This window comes from Ceratina calcarata, unplaced genomic scaffold (assembly GCF_001652005.2).
Source record: "Ceratina calcarata isolate Rehan_Ccalc_2016 unplaced genomic scaffold, ASM165200v1 scaffold48.2, whole genome shotgun sequence".
NCBI lineage: Eukaryota > Metazoa > Arthropoda > Insecta > Hymenoptera > Apidae > Ceratina > Ceratina calcarata.
The window spans coordinates 120,031-142,623 of record NW_017172225.1 but is presented as its reverse complement, the minus strand read 5'-3'; the positions used below and the strand labels follow the sequence as shown (position 1 = coordinate 142,623).

At 44.4% G+C, this 22,593-nt stretch overlaps 1 protein-coding gene across 14 annotated transcripts in view; it reads right to left on the bottom strand.

Annotated features, from left to right (window-relative positions):
* sei (potassium voltage-gated channel seizure) overlaps nt 1–22,593 on the bottom strand; it is a 79,552-nt gene that overhangs the window by 52,230 nt on the left and 4,729 nt on the right. For 12 of the 14 annotated variants that reach the window (XM_026815835.1, XM_026815836.1, XM_026815840.1 and 9 more), the window contains exons 2-5: nt 16,653–16,883; nt 9,883–10,041; nt 6,896–7,070; nt 543–732 (exon numbers count right to left, since the gene is read on the bottom strand). In XM_026815835.1, the coding sequence (XP_026671636.1) occupies nt 543–732; nt 6,896–7,070; nt 9,883–10,041; nt 16,653–16,883 (755 nt within the window). The remainder of the gene's footprint in view (nt 1–542; nt 733–6,895; nt 7,071–9,882; nt 10,042–16,652; nt 16,884–22,593) is intronic. The other 2 variants (XM_018029158.2, XM_018029170.2) reach the window with 2 other exon arrangements.

Here is a 22,593-nt window from a genome sequence, read left to right as displayed (position 1 = left end):
GCGAAGTGGCAAGAATACTGTTAAATCGTTACGTACATATTTCTTTATCCAAAGTTTGATCGAAGCAAAATACGAATCATAAAAATTCGGTACTAATGCAATGAACGAAAAATATAACGAGACGTTGGTTTGTATAGCCTCTGAACCACCGTGAACGTTCGTGGGAATGGGCAATATTTCGGACATAGCTCGGTGATTCAGTTAGCTCTGTTCGATAGCGCGACCAACGTCCATTACGGCCAACCATCGGGGATGTTTGTGAAATTGAAACTGGGTGGTAGGAGTAGGCGCGACGAGTGGTTTCATCCCTCAACGACTCTACGAGCGCTCCATTTCCGGGACTTACTTGAATACGTGCTATTAACTCGAGCTATTAGCTTTGAGCGACACCATAGCCTTGCACCGCACGAAATCATCGGCATTTTATTTTTACATTTCCAAATTATCCCTTCAGCCCGGTTGAATTAGAACGCGTATAGAGGGAAGCGGTAGGAATTTGCGGGTTTTTTACAGGCACTTCGTTTAAGCTTTTCCGCACTTACGTCGCTCACTCCCTCGGGACTGGCAATCGGCGCGGTGGTAGAACCTGCCTGTGCGACGTTTGCGGTTGCTGCAGACGTTGCACCACCATTGTTGCTCCCAGCTGGCGGCGGCGGAAGCGCAGGCGGGGGTGTGCCAGTCCTTCCAGGACCCCAAGATTCCATCATTGTAGGCGAACCACATGTTAGCGGGCTGCAAAATACGTGTACACGTTCGTTCCATTACACCGAAAGTGCAGGCATTATCTGTTATTAAGAGGAAACATTTTTCTGTTAACGATTGTATTACGAAACGAATAATAAATCATCTCGAAATTGGCAATTCCTTGGTCGTTCGAAGCAATGCGTGTCTTGTAATCGTTGTTAATGATCAAGAAAGGTCATCTAAATTTATGAAAAATGGAATCTTAAAAATCCTGAGATTATGACAATGGTCGATACGGAACAGAGGTCAGACATGGCGAGTGAAGTATGTCAGTGTTAGGTCAGACTTGGCAATCGATACAGAAGCTGACGAGCCGCAACGCGATACACAGAGGGAAGTACATACTTTGTTCCTCGCGTACGTAACAACCATAATGTAAACGAACCGAAGTTTGTTTTGCTGAACTTCCAGCTGGACGTAAGCGCGTCATCAAGGCTGGCTTGACAAGAAGCGGAGCGGGAAACGGAGTGTCGCAGGGAGCATTTGGAAAGTTTAAGTAACGGAACGATCTAAACGATGTTTACTTATCGTCAGTCGAGCCCTTATCACCAATTAACAAAAATTTTGATAACCCCGATGTTCGTCAGGAAGTTAAACGAGAAAGACGTAACATTTATTTGGATTAACTCGAGTCGACGTCGCTGGCTAATTACAGAAACAGCTTGATGGTAGAATAATAGATAAATCGTGCGAGTCTGACAAATAAAGCTTTGGCAACAAATGCTATTTAAACGTGTCAGACGAACAGTCGCGCCACAGAGACTCGTCTGTACCAATGGAATTACCAGGAATCCCTGCTTCGGCCCCTTCATATATACAAATGGTAACGGGACCGTCGACGGGGGTTGATTTGTTATTTTTTTTTACTCTGATATGTGTTAAGGGGAGAACGGTTCCGGATGGCGCGAGGGGAATTTTCATTACGCGTTTGAAACGTTTGGAAACGTTCCAAACGAAACTACCCTGAACTTGTCTCCGCTTTAACAACACCGATACACCCTCTCTGTTATCCCTTCGGAACGGAGGGTTGCAATCGCCAGCAGGAAATTTTTCCAGATATCAGACCGACTCGACCCCGATGCTGTGTGTTACATACACGCCTGAAATTTCCGCGAAATTAGGCACCCCTTTCACGATTTCCGGGTTAACGCGGCCACTCTGTTTTCTACCCGTCGTTGTCTGCTTCTCATGCTCGATTACCGGCGACGTTTCGTTAACGTACCCCGGCAAATGTTGCGGCAAACGCGTAATGCGCTTCAATTATCCAGAAAAAAGCTGTTTCATGGTATGTCGAAATTAATGGAAATTGACGGCACTCGAGTCCGCGTGTTCACGCAAGGGAATCGCGAATTTCCTCGTCCGCGGTGAATTTATCGACGTTTACCACAACCGAGCAACCCTGACATCGATTCCTCGGTCGCCGTGTTGACATAGCGATTTCGTAATACAAATAAGTAGATCCGTGTAATGGACGTTATATTTTTTTCCCCTCTTTCGCCGTCGCACCCCGCCGCTTCGTGCCCCGTGTCGCACGTACGCGGTGCAGCTTTTACCTTGCAGCACTTGCACGCTATTGTTGGCTGAGTTCAAGGAATTTACATGTCTAAAAAGTGGTAAATTGCATTTGCATGGTCGGCTGCTTTGAAATGATTCATTATGGTGCTACTAGCGCGTGCATCTTTATCGATGAAAGACCCAACGTTATTTCCGTATTTGTTATACATTCAAAAGTGACAAGATTATTTTCACAAATTTCTATTTCCGAACGATATCTCCGTAGTATCGCTTACGGCGTTTGGGAGTAAAACGGATTATCTAATTTCACATCGCGGCGTGGGAGGAATCGAGAAATATTTACAGATTAAACCGTGTTCGAGCAATAATATTCTTCTATAACAAATCGTACTTTACCGCTATTAATAAGTATTCATTGATTCAACCCGAGGCAACGGACAAATGCATCACATCTTTTTACCGCAACATGCTTTATCCATCCCACTTTACGTTCAAAGTGTTTTTACGGACTGAAAGCAAAAACGAATTTACATGCGCGATTCGCTTTTTGGCGCCTGTTACGACGATTTAAAAGAAGAAGCACTAAATTCTTTGTGAATTTTAAATTACGAAACCTCGGCATTAATTTAGTCGCGTTTGAATAATTAATGGCCCTTCATTCCACTCGTGCCCGCGTTAATAAGTTGCATTATTCAGTGTCGGTTTGCCCGAGGGAAGTGATTCCGCCGGTAGGCATCTGCGGTTTTATTTATACTTATTTTATAAACGACGCAGAACGACTCGGGGAATCGTTCCGTCGATGAAATTGCTTTGACCCAGCGAATTCCTTAGTTTTGCAGTTTCTTGTTAACGAAAGGAACACTTCGCTTGGAATCAGCGAATGTTCACACGCGAAGGCCTCGCTGAAAACAACCGTAATGCGGCTCGATGGGAAACTGGCACGTTCCGTTTAGCAGCAAATTATTGTCGTTCTTGTTCTCTAATTTCGGTACAACTTGTAATTGAAATATCTCAGATCTCAATGCCGCACGTTATTTAGAAACCTTGTACAACTTACTCTTACAAGTTCAATTATTTAAATGAAATAATTGCCGGTCGTTTATCATTTTTCATGCGAAGACAACTAGTGAAATACTTTGGTCCCCGTCCATACGGCAACGCTTGCCAAGCGAGTGGCATCCATGAACTATATCGGTTATTTATGTTTAGTGATATAAATGGGACTTTCTTAGCTAAGCGTGCTACTCAGAACTACGTGAAACATTTCGCACAGAACATTCCCAATTTCAGAATGAACAGCCAGCCATTTCCTAATTACGCTTAGAAATTATGATGTCTTACTATCTACCAATTTCGAATTTAGCCAATACCGCCTGCAATCTCATTCCACCGGCTGAGAAAATAATAGCAGTCACATTTTCTAAATCAAGAGTGACGTACTGACGTTCGTGAGCCACCTACGGTTTTCTCCGGGCTCAGCGTCTCCTCCTGTGTCTGTCTACTATTTACAGATCGTACAGTGAGGCAAATACGTAAGGGAGCACGGGAGAAGAAATTCATCACCCCTACCCTGACCAATTCCAGTTGCTAACTCCTTGAACCAAGTTTCAATTTCTTTCTAATAAAATTCTTGTTGTAATTAATTCGAGTTCGATTCTTACCCAGACAAGACACATAGGTATCGATTGGTCCCATTCTATTTCCGGTCCAGCGACGTTCCTTAAGGTCGCATTGCATGTTTTAGTAGGTTGCTTAAAAATGGCTACGAACTTAATTCCAGCTATCGGGTCGTATCATGGTCACGCACGCTCCTTAACGGCAGATTAAATCTTCAGCTACAAACTAGCACCTTCATTCATCTCCTCCGCGCCTTCCTTTTTTCCTTTTTGTTCCCATTCAACCGGTTCATTCACGGGCCTGTTTATTCATGCGACGAGTCTGTCTTTTCACGATCGTCGAAAGCCTCTCGGTCCTTTAACGTGATAGTTACTATAGTATGTTTGCGTCCTAAATTCTTTGCACATACTTCACCTGTTTATTTCCCAAACTCACGAGGTTTCTACGATTCACCGATTCAGATCTCTGAAACGTTCATAAGAATTTGTTCGCGCTTCAGTATTTATTGACATAGAGCCTCGTGAAATCGTTTACAAAGTTCGCGTGAGTTTTCGAACAACGGAACGGAAATGTACGCGGAAAGGCGCGGGACGCGTATATCTGCTCCTTTCGTTCGCCTGGCCGTTTCTCAATCTCCATTTACCGGGACGTTGCGTGTCCAACGCGACTTCACCTTCAAGTGTGCGGTAAAACCGGGACATTCCTCTTTGTTACCGTGAAGCTACAACTCTAATCAAACTTCCTCTCGTAATCTACGAAACTTCCGTTGACCATCAATGTCGTTGTGTACTCGCTTCAAAAACTTTCGCCGTCCGATAGGCAATTTTAGAGCACAATTAAACAGGGAAATGGGGCATAAAATTGTTCACGTGCTTCCTTCCCAGCGAGATTCTGTCGTATGTTTTCGCCTCTCATTTTTGGAATTATTTTCTGGCTCGTCAGGATTTTCGTGATATCCGTCATCGTACCAGTCATCTCTGCCAATCGTTGGAAGTGCTCGCTCCACGCGAGCCCCGGGTCTTATCTATGTTTCCTCGTCCCGCCTCGCTCGCACGATCTACGCCAGTTGACTTTTATTCATGCCGCGCGCTGGAATAACAAGCGATCCACGGGGCTACGATTCGTTGCGTGCCGAGCGTACACCTGTTTCGCCTTGAGGAGAGGAGGACCTCAGCATGCGCGCTGTCTCCGGTAGTAGCTGTCCGACCCCAAGGTCGGTGCCGCGATCGCATTACTCTCTGTCGTTCCCCGTGCTTCCCGGTTCCGGAGGATTGTTTATGTCGCGTGTTACGGTCTTCGTCTATAAACGTCGACTTTCGCACGGTACACTCTCTGATTGAACATCTCAGTATAGAACAGTTATTTTCCAATGCGATACTCTTTAATTTGCAAGCGGGTAGAACGACGATGATGAAGTGTCAAAAATCGGCTGGATCTGAAACACGCTATGAAACTCGGCACGCGATCTGCATATAGTTGTTTAAAAATGTATGTCGCGTCAGTCTTCGATATTCCAGCGACGAGAAACTGAGAGCCGGTCGTCTTTTATCGGAAATAACGTCGAAAACATATTTTTCTTTCACCGACCTAGGAGCCGGGTTCCATACATATAGATAGGCGTGTACTCTAGCATACAGCGATGAGAAACTTTTCCTACGAAATTCTCGCTTCCTAAATCATATAAAAAGGAAAATCTACATTAAATTATCGACTTCTAATTAATGACGAGATTGCGGATTTTACACATTCACAGAAAGGTTGAAAGTGGAGAAACTATAAAGAATACGTCTAATGCATAAAAATCAGAGTACTTAAATAATGACGAATCTTTTAAAGTGATACCATGAACGTTTGTCTATTAACAATTTCCTCACGTCGAATCGGCATCGCTGGCAATTAGTATCGCACGAATTTCAACGTGAAAAGATCAACGGGGCAGGGGAATGCACAAGGAACGTTGAAAGTGATAAAAGCGATCGAGAAGATATGCCGATATCGAGATCGGCCATGAGATTGCTATTCGACGATTGTAATTGTGGCGATACAATTGCCAAGGCCGCAATCGCTCCTAGCTAGAGATACCCAATCGATCGTCGACTGCGGAAAGGATAAACAAGCAGCAAAGGAATGTAGTTAAAGAGATACTTAATCGATTTCTCCATCGGTCACCATGTGCATAGGAAAATGGTATCAAAAATAGTCTACAAAAACTTTTAAAAAATCGAAGGGTACAACTGTTTCTGGCTTTCACCATATTTTCTTGAAAATTTTGCCTCTGAATTCATAAATCAGCTATCAAAGAACGCAGCAAGGACCCCACGTCACAATTCGTGACCCATTTACATGAGAAGGTTGTCGATAAGGGTTGTTTACGAAACCCTTAATCAATTCGGCACGACGGCGGTACAAACGGAGCCACTGTTTGCTCGAGTGACTACCAATATTTGATCTCACGTCTGCTTTCAGTCGTATGCGATTGCCATGTTTTTCCTGTAGTCTGCATTACAAAACATCTCCCGCTCTCCTTGTATGTTTCTGTTCAGATTAAAAGTTTATTAATCGCACCCGTCTAACAGAGCAAAGAAAGCGTGACGATAAAAGTTACTACAATAAAAGTTACTACGATAAACGTTCGAATTTCTTCGGGCATGTATATCGGAGTCAATGGATGTGCCGGGAAATCGATAGGTGCAGAGGTTAACAAGGTATCGAAACGAACATAGTGTTCGGGGTTTGTGAAGGTCCACCGAATACCAGCGTCATTGTCGAGAAGCTGTGAACGCGCGCGGAGACAATGCGGTGGTATCATTAACGCGCCGAGTGTACTTAGTTAGGTCAGCTTCGTCAGTTTCTTAATTGGCTTCTGTATAGCGCAGCAGTACTGCGAATCAGTCCTCGCGACCCTTACTCTATACCGAAAATGCGACTCGCTCTCAATCCGACTCCACGAGTTTCGTATCGTGTTTAACTAGAAAATACTGCTTAAAAACGGACAGCGAGGCGAAGTTTTTGGTCTCACCAGTTCTCGGAGGCGTCCTCGTCGAGGATGGTCCCGTCAGCAACTCGATGAGGTAAGTTGGTCGTTGTTCTCGGTCGATTCCTGACTCTCGGCGGACCAACGACACCGGTCCTGGAGAGGCCAGCACGGAAGGACGCCCTTGCCCTGTCGACTGCTCGAGTCAACGTCATTGAATCTTATTAGTGGTTGTTAGTAAGAACTGTTAGCTGTGTATGCAACGAGAAAAATATATTGCGAAAATTCACGTGCAACGAAACCTCGAACTCGTCCCGAGGCACTTGATGAATTTTGAAACGTTACGAAATTTATACGTGTTTAAAGAAATTCTTATCAGCGCGATCCTGTACACGTCGCTTTGCGCAATATATTTTTGTCAGCGAACTCGGGGGACATGTCAGTGAGTTACGCATTAAACAAAGTTAAAACAAAGTTTCGCCGAGGCACAGGTAAACGAGATCATGAATCGAATTAAATGGAATGGCTAATGGCAGTGTCGGGAACGTTGCTTGGAAAATTGACTTTACGAATTTACAAAATATCACCGGGGATCGGAGAACGTTATTTTTTATCCGTAGCACTTGTAGCGTCGAGAAAATGAACGATTGGATTGAAGAGTTTCGGTATCGTATTATACAGGATGCTATAACGCACGATTGGGTCGTTGGCACACGAATTCGCCGATTCTCTATATGACAGTCGTAAAGTTCTTTGATTTTGCGCCAGCCAGGAGTCGTTCAACTTTGTGGACAAAAATACAATGATTACATTCTATGAATGATTACGTTTCAACGCTATAATTTACATTGGTTATGAACCCGCGTTTTGATTTACGTGCCCAAGCAGTTACGGTAAGGCAGAGTGAATTGCGAAAGAGTGAAGCACAATCGGAAGAGACAGGTGCAATTTTCTCTTCGGCACAAAGCTATCGATCGTTATTAAACAGGAAAGGAAGCGAATCTCGTCCGACGAATCAATGACTCATTCTACTGCCTCTGGCAAACCAGTGAAAAGCGAAATTAAGAGTCATTGATATCTTTTAATGTTCGAAAATAATACAGAAACGTGAGAAGTTATCATGCAGTTTCGTGTCCATTTTAATATTCAATTTCATTTCCAGGGTAGTAGCCATCAACCGATTCGCTCGCGGGGGTTAAGAGTGGATTTATCAAGCTGAAGGTGGGGTGTCTATAGCTTTATAGGGGTATAACATTTATGACCGGGTCAGGGTTAACCGTTAGGCGCGCCACACACGTCCAGCGACTGTTCCGCAGCGTCGTACTAAAAATAGTACCGTGAATACTCCAGATATAAAACATGACCACGCGTGCAAGTCTCTTCCTCTTTGCGTGAGCGAGCCTCGTGGCCCCGTGACGTGCGTGTGCATTCAGAATTGTAAGTAGAGTAACCGTGCCAGTGGTCAGCCATTTAATGCACGAAGAAAGTGCATCTTGCGCGATATTATTATTAGCACTCAGGATGATTCGATGGGAAATAACTAATTATTGCTTGATTCTTAAATTTCGTATACGACGGAGCTCGTCGAATGAGAGAATTCTTGTATTTGAACAAATGAAAATGAACGCGTTTCACCAGAATTAATAAACATCAGCCTATTTTATACGATTGACTTGCCCTATATACCTTGCTACACTTTTATCGCCAGGGACACAAAAGTTTTCAGCCAAACGCAATTTAATATCACTATAATTCATCGCTCTATAAGATAAGCACGAGGTAATATCGAATTTGAAGGAGTTCCGAATAAGTTCTGGCTATACCGCTTGAAAAAACTTGAAAGTTCCAATGGTTGGAAACGAAAACGAATCTAACCGAACGGCAGGATCAATTACACCGGATCCTCGATCGCGGGCTGGAAACTTTTCTCATAAGGTCATCCCGACGGACGATGAAGATAGAAAGAGGAAAAGGAAACGTGACAAGCGGAAGAGCGATTCGCGAATGACGCAGAGCAAGACTCATTATGCGGACAAATCTGACCTCGATCTCCGATTGTAATAAGTAATGATCTTCAGGTGCTACATGGCTCGGTTACTCGCGAACCGGCCCTGAATCGTCCACTGTCTTATGTTATACCGATCGGTGCAGCAGAAAATAATGATCCGAGTTAAACGCCGCAGAAAACTATATGCGGTCTCGACACGAAATGTTTTGGCAAGACGGCCACTATCAACGTGCGTTTTCCTCCGCGACGATTTATTGCTCGGATTCCGTGAAAATTTTATGGTCAGTAAGAATACATGTTCCGGTCAGCCAGTCGAACGGTGAATCAACCATTCCGTCAATAAATTGGCAAATTATCCATACGATTCATCGGGTATTCTCTAAACGACGGCAAGTCCGATAAATCGATCCGCGTGGCCCAATGGGATCCATTGGGCGAAGCTTCAATCAGCCGCGATAACCTGTTTCGAGCGAAATTAGCCTTTTTGATCGCCGCGAGGCGAAGGGGGACACGAGCAAGCGTGAGGAATTTCATTAGGACCGCCTGCGGAGAAGAATTCCATTCTGTCGGAGAAAAAAAGAGGGACTCGGTGGTAATTTTTACAAGCACCTTTCGTACATCTGTCTGTGGGAGGGAAGGTCACGCTGTATTCCCAAGTACGCTCGTACAGACACACCCAGTGTTAACACTTAACTACGTGACCTAGTGTCCCCGGCGTTGCACAACCTAGGCACAATGCGAGGAAAAGAGAATGTTCGCGCGGAATTAAATAGGGCAAATAGAAGCGTACGGGTCTACCCACGTTTCTTTTCCAGCGAAATCGAAAGTGCGCCATGCTACATACGTAGTAAATTAATAAAGATAACATTCGTTCTCAGGGAACAGTGCGAGCGATGTCGTCTGATTATAATTTGAAAAATTGATAAGCGTACGTGTAGTTACTCAAGCATTCGCTGGTGGGAAGAACGAAACGATGGAGGGGTGAGAAAAAAAAAAAGAGAGAGACGAAGGGGCAAGAACTTACAGCGCGTGGCGAGCCTGTTGTTGGTCTGAGTCGGGGGCGGAATTGCAGGCTGCGGAGCTGGCTGAGAGCTCAAGTCTTCGAAGTTTATGATTTGCAAGCAGATGTCGTCCACCTCGCTCCTTATTAGCGCTATCACCTCGCTGCACAGAAATTTGGTGCCTGCGACAAACAATTAACGCGTTACCAGAATGACTCAATGAAATGATAAAGAATAAAAGATCAACAAAAGCGCTGAGGCGTCTCATGAAAAATGATAGAGTCGTCTGTGTGTGCACGTATCGATGAACTTTGAAATCAAGTGATTCACTGTTTCGTCTCTGTATTGAAAGTGTTCACGGTGTTCACAGATTTGCGTAAAGATGTACAGTCTAGCGAACAGTATAAAAAGCTTGTTCACGGCGCCTGTGGTCGCCGTCAAGGTTACGGAAGCCCGTAGCCACGGGAACACGATTATCTACGACGACGGCGACCAAAGCTTTCGCTGCGAACGCAGCTAATTAGTCGTGTTTACGAGTCAAGGTACATTGGACCTGATCCAAAAGGGTTCGATAAACGAACAATGTGCCTCACATGGACAAAAGCATGACCAGTGCTTCGAACTGGTATGCCGAGGGTGTCGACGACAACTGTAGATTTTCTTCAAATCCCCAGTAATATCCGGGTATTTAGGACACTCGAAGATAATTTTTTGTGAAACGATTCTTGATGATTTGAAGACGAAGAGGATTTTTCTTCGCTGGTTTCTGGCACAGAAATGAATGGCAGGGATCGCCGAAGAGATGAAGGTACGACAAATTTCAAGAGTTGAGGGTTGAGAAGAAATATCGCTGCGCAGTAAGCGTCGAACAACCATTACATAATTCTGTGTGAACTACTGAGTGAAAAGCTCGATAACCGCAGGCCAGCCGGATGGTCGAAGCGAGGGTTGATAGGACTGTTCGATCATCGCGACGAATTGTTGACGGCGGTAGGTAAAGTTCGTAGAAAATATTGTTACGCTTAATGTTTCCAGCTTATTGGACGTGCGCGCGTATCCAGGTAGTCGTCTATTCTGGCCGGATAATAAATTTCCGTCGGTTAATCGAACAGAACGCGGATCTATTAATAACGGATAATAAAATTCGACGATCAATTAGAGGTATATTTGCCGGCCGCTTCTCTCGTCTAGATAACCGCTAATATGTGCAATACGTGTGGTTTCTTCGGCAACGTCACAGCAAGCTGTCCTATCGATCCGCATGCCGGCTTTCTTTCTCTGTTTCCCTTTTCTCCTCGTTTCTCTTTGTTCCAAGCGGAATTACGCACGCAGTCGGGAGTCACGCACAGTCCGCTTGTCAGGTCCGAATTGAAATGCGAGCGCGCGACCAAGAAACTCCTGTTTTAGACTCTGCGCGAATCGTCGTCTTTTAATGATGATTTCGCCGGCAAAAAAGAAAAGAAGAGATTTTAACTTTAATGCCGAGAAAGATTGTAGGAGAGAAGAAAAGAAACAGCCTCGTCAGTAGCCTGCTCGTTCCCGCTTCTTGATTCCAGAAGAAGGTCTAAAGGAAACAAGTAACCCGGCGAGAATTCCAATGGTACTCGGAGTTAATTGGAACGTCAGTGCACATAAGAGAAGGAGGGAAAAGTTCGGAGAAAAGCGTCGTTTAACGATGTGAAACGTCAGCTATCAGATTCTGAATCTCGCCTGTCGATTCCTAGATACGCGAAAGTACACAGACTAAAAAATTCGTAACCCAAATTCCCACGAAATTGAGAGAGATCCACGAGGATCCTCTCCACGCTTCCAATCGACGCACAGTTAATTTAGTTACGGTTTAACGAAGCGAAATGGAAGTTACGAAGTTAACGATAAACTTGGCGCGCGTCAGCAGGAACTCTTTACGATAAACGTTAGCGTAACAGTGGTTGAACGGTGTAACCGTTTTGTGACGACTACGCCCTCGGGAGAGTCCAATGGACTGTATCTATTTCAAGACGGCGATGTGCAGACACTAAGGAACTCGTGTTGATACTTCTAATGTTCCCGCGATACGGCGTACACGTGCAGAACTCGATCCCGCTTTGTACCATTTAATAGTCGAACGCGTAGAAAAATTAGGGAAGTCTCTCGTCTCAAAATCCCTGCTTCAAACACCGTGCGGTTTTCTGAAACTCTTTTTGTCTCAACATTCGAATCATCGAAGATTGATTACGTAATTATTTTTGAACCGGTGAACGTTCCTCGAAAGAATTGAAAAAATGATTTGGAATTTCGTAATGATTAAGTCGACGGTTGTTCTAAATTGGGGACGGGAACATACGAATTGGTATAACGAACAAGACGTATGATGATCTGACGACAAATAATCGAACAAAATACGAGGAAAAAAGTAGCCCCTTGTAGTACGTGATAGGGGCAGGGACGAGGAAATAGCCAAATGAATTTCTAAAATTGTTTCGCCGTACTACCGCCGCGCCGTGCGGATACTATAAATAAGCATCCCCTTCGGGGTACTACCCATGTCCGAAAATACATCGAGTCCACTCTAATTCGGCTAATTTACACATGGTCCTTCCTGATCCAGCTACTGCGTGTTGACCTTGTATCCCAGCCATCGAACGGACACTCGATAATACTTAAATTACTTTCGATTATCGATATAGAACGATGCGACAGGATTTTTCCTTTAGAGAATGACGGCAAACGTTCATCGTCCAAAGATCATCCGACACATGCCTGTACTGTTTCTAATCGTTACCGAACAATGGAGGTATACGTGGACAGATTAAAGGCAGTATAAACTATTGTGCCGGGAAGATCCCACGGGGGATTAAATCCCGCAGGTTTTGGAGGCAGTTTTAGGGGGAGAGCGATCCGTGGGATTCGAAAAATGTGGCAGTGGCTAGTAAAACGATCGGTGGATAGTGAGGAGGTCACGATACCGCAGTGGAACGAACAGCCGAGTGGTTAATGGGTTAACGGCTCCCTCCAATTGGTCGATGACGCTGTGCCCTCGTGACGTCACCGAGTGCAATGCCCCTGTGACGTGGAAACGTGTGCTGCAGGCCAACCAGTGCACAGAAATAGCATGCGCTCTCTCTTCCTCTCTTCGCCAGTTCGTTCGTCTTCCCCTCTCTCTCTTTCCTCCCTCGCTCGCTCAGGTTCGCTCCCTTTCCGAACCGTGCTTTCGGGCTTGCGGATCGTGAAACCCCGTCGTCCGGTGTACTTGCCAAAAACGGCCACGTGACCGACCCAGGAAAATGTCAAGCGTCCACAAAGTAGCTACGGGAAGGGAGACGTTCACCTGGTTTACTACGGATGACCCTAATCGAGCCACGACTACGAGTCTGTTCATTCCGCGAATCATTTTTCAGATGAACAGAAGAAAAACGTTCGAGACCAACTCGATATCTCGTTGAAATCAAAGCTGTGAACGTGTCTATTCAGATGGTTCAAGGTTCCAGAAGTCTAATCTCAAAGGACTATCGCGCCGGTCTATCGTGAGGATGGACGCTCGATACGTCCTATCTCCCTTCGAATAATAAAGATTGGATTATATCGAACTCGCTGCCGAGAATTCAACCTTTCTCTTCCGCAAAATATCCAGCCTTTGTTAACGAAGTCTGACCTTCCCGTCTGGCAACCTCGTTAAAAGTCTACTTTCTACAATGTCCTACATGATCTTTAAAGATCCTTTTCCTTTTTCGAGACAGGAAAGGTGTCAGGTCAGTCTTTTAGAAAATAGCTCTGTCACGTATTTCTTGGATGAATTCCGTTACATCTCTTCGAGTGGACAAAAATTTCAAGCCGTCGTAACGTGATCAACGCACGGAGAAACAGCGTTAATTTCGATGTTTCGCGTTTGTTTGTTCACGGAGAGATTAACGAGGCCACTGACAATAGCAACACGGAGCAGGGAAATTCATAAAACTTCGGTCATAGGTTTCGGTTCAGTTTCCGCGGACTAATAGCGCTCTTAATGAGCGAACTTTCGTAACGAGGGGGCCGAGGAGTCACGGGAGCAAGTAAAATTGACTTACGATTTCATGGGAATCCACTCGCGCTGTTCTTCCGCGCTTCGACTCATTACTTTTTTTGCGTCACTCGCGATCCGCGCATAAATCGGGAAGTTCTCCCTCGAACCAGGGTGGGTTGAATGCCTTTCCGTGATGTCATTGACTACGCGAATCGTATCTAGTGGGAGACGCGCGAAAAGGGGCTACGATCGACTACGGTAGGGGGATGCTGGGACGCAAAGGTGGGCGACGGAACAAGAGAAGGGGTGGAACACAAGCATGGTTATTCTTGGCCGTTCAAGCCTCGTGCTCTCCACAGTTGCGTAACAACGTGAGAAATCGTTCTCGAGAAGGTCTACGTGAAATGCTCGAAACTGTGACACGTAACGAGGCGCAGCGAAATGGTTTTGATAAGAGACTTCCGATAAGTCGGTAACTATTGTGCTGACAGAACTTATACATATACATATGTATCTATGTACGTCACGGAAGGGTTGAACCGACGGCGTTACAGTTATCTCACGCACCGATTCACAGTTTCAAAGTCTACGGTTGATCGATTGATTTTCCATACCTCCAGGGATTCTTGGAGGTTCGCAAAGCCAAGGTCGGCTCTACGCTCACGCCAATGCGTACAATGCGGAGTGGCAGCACGCAATAAAATTTCAAGTTCAACCTCAATCCCGTGCCGATAGGCATTAATGTCCCCGACGATGACGGAGATGTGGAAACATTTGTAATGAAAGCGAGTGGAATTTCCTGGTCTCGTGACCTCTGACATTTCAATCGCGCTCCCTGAGACCGAACGATCCCATAAAAAAACGCAGAAGCGGATTAGCATATAACAACGTCACGGTAAAAATGCAGAGAAATCGTGAAAGTATCGTTCTCGTTGTTGAACGCACGAAAGTCGGTCAGTACTCCTAGAAGGGAGGGTCCTAAGAGCAAAAGGATCGATCGATCATCGTTCGTGTAAACAGTCAGATTTATGCATCTCTCAATTCGTCCATTAAGTATTAAGAGCGTCTTGTTCACGTTAACGAACCTGACTTCTAAAGGAGTAAACGCACCCTGACATGCCCATATTCAATGGTAACACGGCATACTATCACAGACCACAGAGAGGTGGCTGCAGGTGGTCGGAAGAGACTACTTTCAGCTTTTCAGCTCTTTCACGACAGCTGCTTTCTTTCCGCCGGTTTCCTTTGTGCCGCGTCTGTAGTGCGGCCAACAATAAGTGCACGCTATTTTCACATTGTCATATCAATTCACGAGTCATTCTCTTCTGCAACCGCTGGTGATCATCGTGAAATATCGGTGGACGGGGTGACGACATAAAAATGGAATCGAGAATGGCAGGCTGTCGTCTGGTCGTTCGTACACGAAACAGGACCGAATCAGGGGAACTCGGGTCGAGCCAACAGACTACCAGCTATGACTATGATAAATTATACAGTGCTGACTATTGATCTCACCGCGCCTAAGGTCAGACACTACGGCAAAATCGAGTTCGAGCCAACCATCGGCCCGCGAATAAATTCAATTTTCCCGCTTTAAATAACGGAAAAGTTCTTAGAATCGCGAGAGAAATCGGCCAACGATTATAAAAAAAACCGCTCAATTAACTCCCCTCTCAGCGTTCCCCCTCTTTCCGAGTATTTAGAAAATAATGAAAGATGGGATCGAATATTCTCACGCTGTCGTTTTAAAGAAACGCAGATTCTAGGTATACAATAACTAGTGGGAGTAATCGATCCGTCGCGTTCTATCCGCGATAAACGTCCTCAAGTTTGCGGAAAGAAACATTAGGGGGAGAGGAATAATTGAAGTGACAAACTTCGCAAAAGAAATGGGTTATAAAGCTTGGTATAGTAAAGATTATTATAGAGTAGGTAAGTCAGAAGTGCGGACGGTTAATAATACTGACAGCAACAAACCCCATTCGACACGACGCTTTAAAGGGAACTTTACAGCTGCTCTACGCAATGCCGGAGGACGCAAAACAACTGCGGCTGTTTTAATATTGCATCGTACCTAGGATATATGTTGAATGGCACCGCGAATCCAGAATTAACTTGGATTTCTTCGCGAGTTATAGTCGGCGAATTTGTCAAATTGTTTCCGGCTCTCGTTTTTCACTCGCGTCTCGCGATACATCAATTTCATGCAATCATACGAAGTTAGATAAAAACAGGCATTGTTCGGTTCAGCGAATATCATCGAGTCTTTTTATTATTGATTTGTGGTACATGACAAAGCGAAAATCAGGGTACGTTCCCGAAGAGGAGAGCACTTGGCAAAAGTACAGAGATCGCTTTGTCTATTCTTGAAAATCTGAGAAAAGAATTTATCCGTAGAAAGCTAAAAGGACTTGCCAAGACGGGTTTATTCGACAGCCGGAGCCGGAATTTAGGATGTCCGGTTCCCATTTCCTACGGTGCCGCTTCAACTCGCGGAAATCTCACCAGTTTGCACCTTCAATTTTCCTTGCCCCGCGAAGATATAGAACGCGTTCCCCCGACGTGAGACTCTCAAGTGAAACGAAAATCTTATTTCTAACGAGATGTTCCACCAATCAAACGGATTTTAGTACAAACGTGAAATCGGTCATTGTGATCTCGCCGTTTTGTCAAATTAGCGAAGTGTGGGATTAGTGATGTGAAAAATGATGGTTGTAATTTTAAAGCGAGCGAACCAGAACAGAATTTGTTAACGTTTAGCACGAAGTAATTCGGGAAAGCAAGGGTTAACAGAATGACAAGCTGACTCACCGTCTTTCCTGTAATAAAGTATCTCGAAATGCTTTTCGACGCCGGCGGCGAGGGCGTCGCGAAGAGCTGCGACCGCATGGGGCGACGTCATTGGCCCATGAAGGAAATCGCAGATCGCCGGTCTCTGCATCACTTCCGCCCTCGAAAAGCCCGTCAGCCGACAGAAACCGTCCGAGCAGTATATTATGTGACATAGTCCTTGTTGAGCGTTAGCCACTAAAAAACTTCGATCTACAAACAAATAGAAGTTGGTAAACAGTATATACGAATATTGAACTTCTCTGAATTTCGCGCGTGGCCTCGGTCAGTTCCTCATCGTTTTCAAAAACTTAGAGATCAGAGGAGGAGACCGAATTTTCATCGGCTCGTTAGGAGAGACGTTTGGCATGCTTTCCGAGTACGTCTGAAATTAACTTTTCTTGTTAAGCTCGCGGTACAGATAGACGAGTGAACGAGAACGAGCGATTCTGAATACAAAGTATTTATAGGACGTCGATTCCTCAAAATTAAGAGGCATGCCGGAAAGGAGGTGCGTGGGAGGACGTTGGAAAATCGACGATTTTCGTTCAAAGGAAACCATAAACATGTACAACTAATTTATTGTCGTCAACTCTCTTAAACCGTCGCGAATTTATAATGCAATCATTGGGAACGTAGCATAAATATCGCAAGAATCTGCGCACGTGGGACCAAACTTTTAATAACTGTGCCTCTCGACGCCTGAAAGTGACCATGCGTGTAATCCTGGGTACATTTCGTTAATTCTTCATTCACCAGTTAAAAATAGCTCGATTTCAGGTGTCAAGTGGCGAGGAACTATACGTTAAAACTTGAATGTTCAATGAACTGGAGTCTCGCGTAGAGAGCAATTGCTGTTATATCGAGCGCTGCACCTTTCGAGCTTATTTTACTAAAAATAAGTACTTATCGATTCGAATGCCTATCGCCAGACCACTACGCGTAAAACAAAATAATAATAATAATTAATGGCTCAGATAAAATGAAAGATCTCATTTAGAATGACTCGAGGAGGTGATTTTCTGTAAAGAAGGGTTTTTGAAAAGAAGGAATAAGAATGAAGGGAATTTTAGAAGTACCAACTGAAGGAAAATGTCAACCTCGAAAACATCAAATTACGCTGCGTACCACGGATTTTATCTAAGGTATTTTATAATATTGTCAAAGGTCAAACGGTTCGGCAATGGTCGTTTGAAAATATCCTGTAGAAGAGAAAAGATATAAATTTGAAGAGTACCGAGACGTAGTACCAGCATCTGAGAGAAATGTCAGCCTCGAGAACATTGACTGACGCCGCGTGCCATGGCTGCCATCCATCCTAAACATTCTCCGAAGGACAATCGGGGTTTAATGAAGAGAAATTGAAAATGCAGAGGAACGCGCCCCATTGTTGGCCCACGGGAACGTGCCGGATGAAATTATCACAAACATATTACGTGACTATTGGTGGCCCGCTTAAATCATCGATTCGACACGCGTGCGAATCGTACAAATCAATTACGTTAGATATTCCCATAAATGGGCTGCGGATTTTAATGCACAATGAACTAGTATTAAAAAATTTTCGACGTTCTTCGTACAATCGAATGTTATCTTTGCGGAAATGATTTTTCTAAAACTGCATAAAATCTGCGGTCTGCTCGTAATTTTTAGAACGATTTATATTTGCATTCGCTGAACGTCTCTCTCGCCTATTGTTTAATAGAAATGTATTTTTTGGGTGAAGCCGAAGTTATCGCGGTCGGTTTAGCGAGTCGGAAAGATAAGAACTCGGGCAGCCGGTATTCTGGAACGGTACGGATTGCTGCAAAGTAGTTCTCGCGGCTAAGTGACATCCTTGGCAAAGGGCCCAGCCCTGCGAGGCTATCTCCGATGCGAACTCGGCAAAATCTATTTCTAGTTCGGCCGATAAACTCGGCGCGGAACGGGAGATTCGTAAAAAGAACCCCTTGCCTGGCCGCGTCGACGCTCGTTCGACGTCCGCACACGCGCTCCGTGTATCCGTTTATCGTAGTAGGCTTTCATGCCTACGTAACCGTGTGGCGTGTTCGAAATTAGTCTTTTAAAGTTACGCGGTTCACCGGAAATTTCTTTGATCACGTTGCCGAGACAACTCTGGCCGGTCGAATTTGAACCGAGGGTCTCGTAAACAAGCTGGAAATTGCCGGATCGTGCCCAGTGTTGCAAAATACTGTTTCTCCGCGGGAACAATAAAATGAGAAGCTGATTTCGCGCGCAAACTCGTATTTCTATATCGGGAACAAGTCACGAATCTGTACCTCGACATAAATAATGAATACAAACGATTATCTGATGTCTGCGATTGAACACCGAACGATCACGTTGATCAGTTAATTCGAAAAGGAGATGTAAATGTTCGTTCGCGAACGTTCAGAGACGACACGCGGCTTTCTTCGATAGTGAAACGTAACGAGTTAACAAAGCAAACTTTCGGCTCGGTCGATTCGGCGTCAGGAGTTGAGACGTTCCGAGAGCGTTCACGCAAACATTCACTCCTCGCGGCGATCGCAAGACGGGATCGTCTGTTAATTTGTGTGCATTCACCCGGGTTACACTTCGCATATGGCAGATCTCGACGCCACCGCGTCGATACCCGAGCGTACCGCACCGGTGTTTCTCGATTTATCTCACCGGCCGTCCTTGAACGATAAACCGAGTCGGCCGATTCGTCTTATAGCCGAAAACCCGAAAATACGATGGAGTCACGCTAGCCCCCGGCAAATGTTGTGACAAGCTGGAGCGACCTTGTCGTCGCGTTAAAGTTAAATCCGCTCACGCGGTTCGATTTAAACATCCTATATATAAACGTGGAACTGGCCCGTGATTCGTTTGTGACCCAGGTCGAACAGCCTTTCCCGCTGCCACGGCAAGGGGTGGCTAAAGAAAAAAAGAACGACGTAAAAGGGTACGCTTCCTACCTGTCGCGTTACAATCAACCGGAACTTCGGATTACAACGTCGCTCGTTTAACCCTTTCCGTAAATACAACGTAAAACCCTCCCTGATCGATGCGTTCAGATATTAAGAACAGCTCGACGAATTACACGATTTATGTAATGCTAATTAAACGACGGACCGACCATTGCTCGAATTCATATCGTTCAACTGGAAAAATATTTATCATCGAGACGGTCGTACTATTTGGGAAGTAGAACGAACCGTTGAATTACGAGCAGACTGCGGATTTCATGCATTCACAGAGAAATTTCATATGTACGAACTGTAAAGAACCTATGTAATATACAAAAATACGTGAAATAACAAAAGCTAGATGCACATAAAGAATGGTTTTACATCGTCGAGATAAATGCCTTATTTTTCATGAAAATTCGCAGTCTATGAGACTTGACATACTGAAACGAGTAGAATTTCGATAACTTTTTTCCCTATATGAGCGATGACGTTAGCGCACGGTCTCTTTAAACCGACGTCCACGGCAAAGTATGCAATAGTCCTCCGGTGCCAAGAACGCACTTGTGTCGCAGAAAGAAAATACAAGTTCTACGAAAGAACGACAGGTTTAAGATCCGCGGTGCTTCACGTGTTACAAGTCCGACAGATTCTTCTTTTTTATCGATCGCGGTATGCGGGATTTATTGAAATCTATCGGAACAAATTTCCTCGACAAATCTCGTGGAAGATTCCGCCTCGATTCTCGATTCCGGGAGGATTATACACGGGATAGAAGATAAATTCGTACTGTGAAAACATTAGATTAAATATCGTTGAAATTATTGGAATCCGTGGTTATATCGATCGAGGGACATCGATATAATTGAGCGGAGGCGGAATCTGGGAGATTTCATGCTGACCGCGGTTTATTTTCATCTCATAGATCGTATTAGCGAATTCGAGGTATTGTTCGATAGCGAATTTTAGCGAGGAATAATAAGCCATTATTATCGATGGTAGACTCGTTCGCAACGGGGGAAACGACATGGTTTTGAAACCCTGGTGCACGTGGACCGCGCAAACGAAGGGAGGGAGGGATCTTCAAAGAGCAGTAAATCGACTGCACAGCATCGGGCAAATGAAAAACAATAAACCGCGCAGCTGGACGCTCAAAGAGCTCCCTAGGGGCGGAAGCTGCGAGAGCGCCTGCACCAGTTAACGATAATTATTTCCACAGTCGAATATGAAAAAAAGCTCGTACGAAGAAACGTGCTAATTTATTTAAATAATATTTTCCTCCTAACTTTTAATTATTTCTTCAATCTATTTTATAATATAATGTTCATTAATTCAATCGTGAATCACAAAATTTATCGAATGGCTGGAGACACTTTCGTGAATCATTATTATAGGTATATTTGCGTCATTAATTTGAATGGACCCTAGGCGAGTTAATTTCGGGGGATATTTCAGCGACGCTATGTTAAATCACAGATGCCGTGCGTATTTTGCACGCGACACGAATTAAGATTTCTGCGAACACGCCGAAACTTTTCCATTCAGATTCGAATGCCAACTCGATGACGGCCTATCTGATGGAAAACGTTCACTAATTTAAGTGTCGTCAAACGTGAATTGGGAATGAGAAGATGAAGTCCTGTCGGATTCTCTCGGCAGGAACAGCCTAACGATCTCTTTCATATAAGCTATTCAAACCGTCGATGAAAATAAACAACCAATCCATCTGGCGTCAACGCGAAAAAAGGAATAAAAATCCGTACGACTGTCCCGCGAGGAAACGCGAGCGATCGAGGTGGAACAATTTCTGATTCCATTTCCAAGAGTACCCGACCGGGTCTTCAATTGGCAAATGCGTCGAGCCACTCGGGATTCTTTATTTTCTTATAAAATTCTCTTTGATCAAGTGAACTGAACGATATTTGTATTTCCGCTCGGTTTACTATGCAAATAAAACCCTCCGGAGTAACTAATTAATTTCGAATGAGACTAAATATTTTTCTAAGCTGGATCACTTTAAAATTCTCTGAGAAATCCTGTGACCGAGAACTTTGAAAAAGCACGGCCAAAAATAATACAGGAAACGTGCAGTGGAAGCCCGGCTTAACCTTGCAACAACGTTCTCTGTAACTAGAAAATCTTTGCTGTCGATGCGAAATTACTCGTAATCGTGTCTCCGACAGTTTGACGCGAATAATGCACCGGGCGATTGGAGCAATCGGCGCGATTGGCAACTGCCTTGATGAAGCTGTCCATTAACGCCTACTACCCAGTCCCGAGCGATGAAAAAACTTGGGGACTCGTGGAAGATCGCAGAGAATTTTAAATATCCACCCTGGCAACAGCCCAAAGTTTCTGGACGAATTTATCGCGCGGCGGCGTACATATCCTCGTAATTATGTACACGCACGCTGCCTGCGAACGAGTCGAAGAAAAAAAAATAAGACGAGTGGCAAGAAAAACGGAAACGTATCGCGACATCTTCTCTGTCATCGATTTCGTATAATTTCTGTCTAATCCCCGAGAGCGATTTTAAATTTTCATCGTAAACTTAAACCACACCATTTTCGATTTTCGTGAAGCGAGGAAAGTAGGTCAGAAAGCTTGTCGAACGTCGCAGTTCGATGAATCACCGATCCCATTGGAATTTAGGAATTCGTATGTATTTTACAATGTTTGGTAATCCGTTTTTCGGTTCCGTCGATCGTGAAAGGAAAGCGGGTCGACGAGCAAGCATGGTCTGATCAGATCTATACCGATACTACTGATGACGACCAGTGCGGTATTCGTTGAAGTTATCGATGATTATTTAATAATTCAATGTTGTACAAAAAAGATTACATATATTTTTCTTCTAACTTCGATTAAGATTTTTCTATAACTTCTGCCGATTAATGATTCTTAATTCGTTAATTTTATTGGTACTGATAAAATCCAACCGAACCGTCGAAACTTTTCGTGAAAAATTTCGTTTTTCCTCACTTACTCTTAAG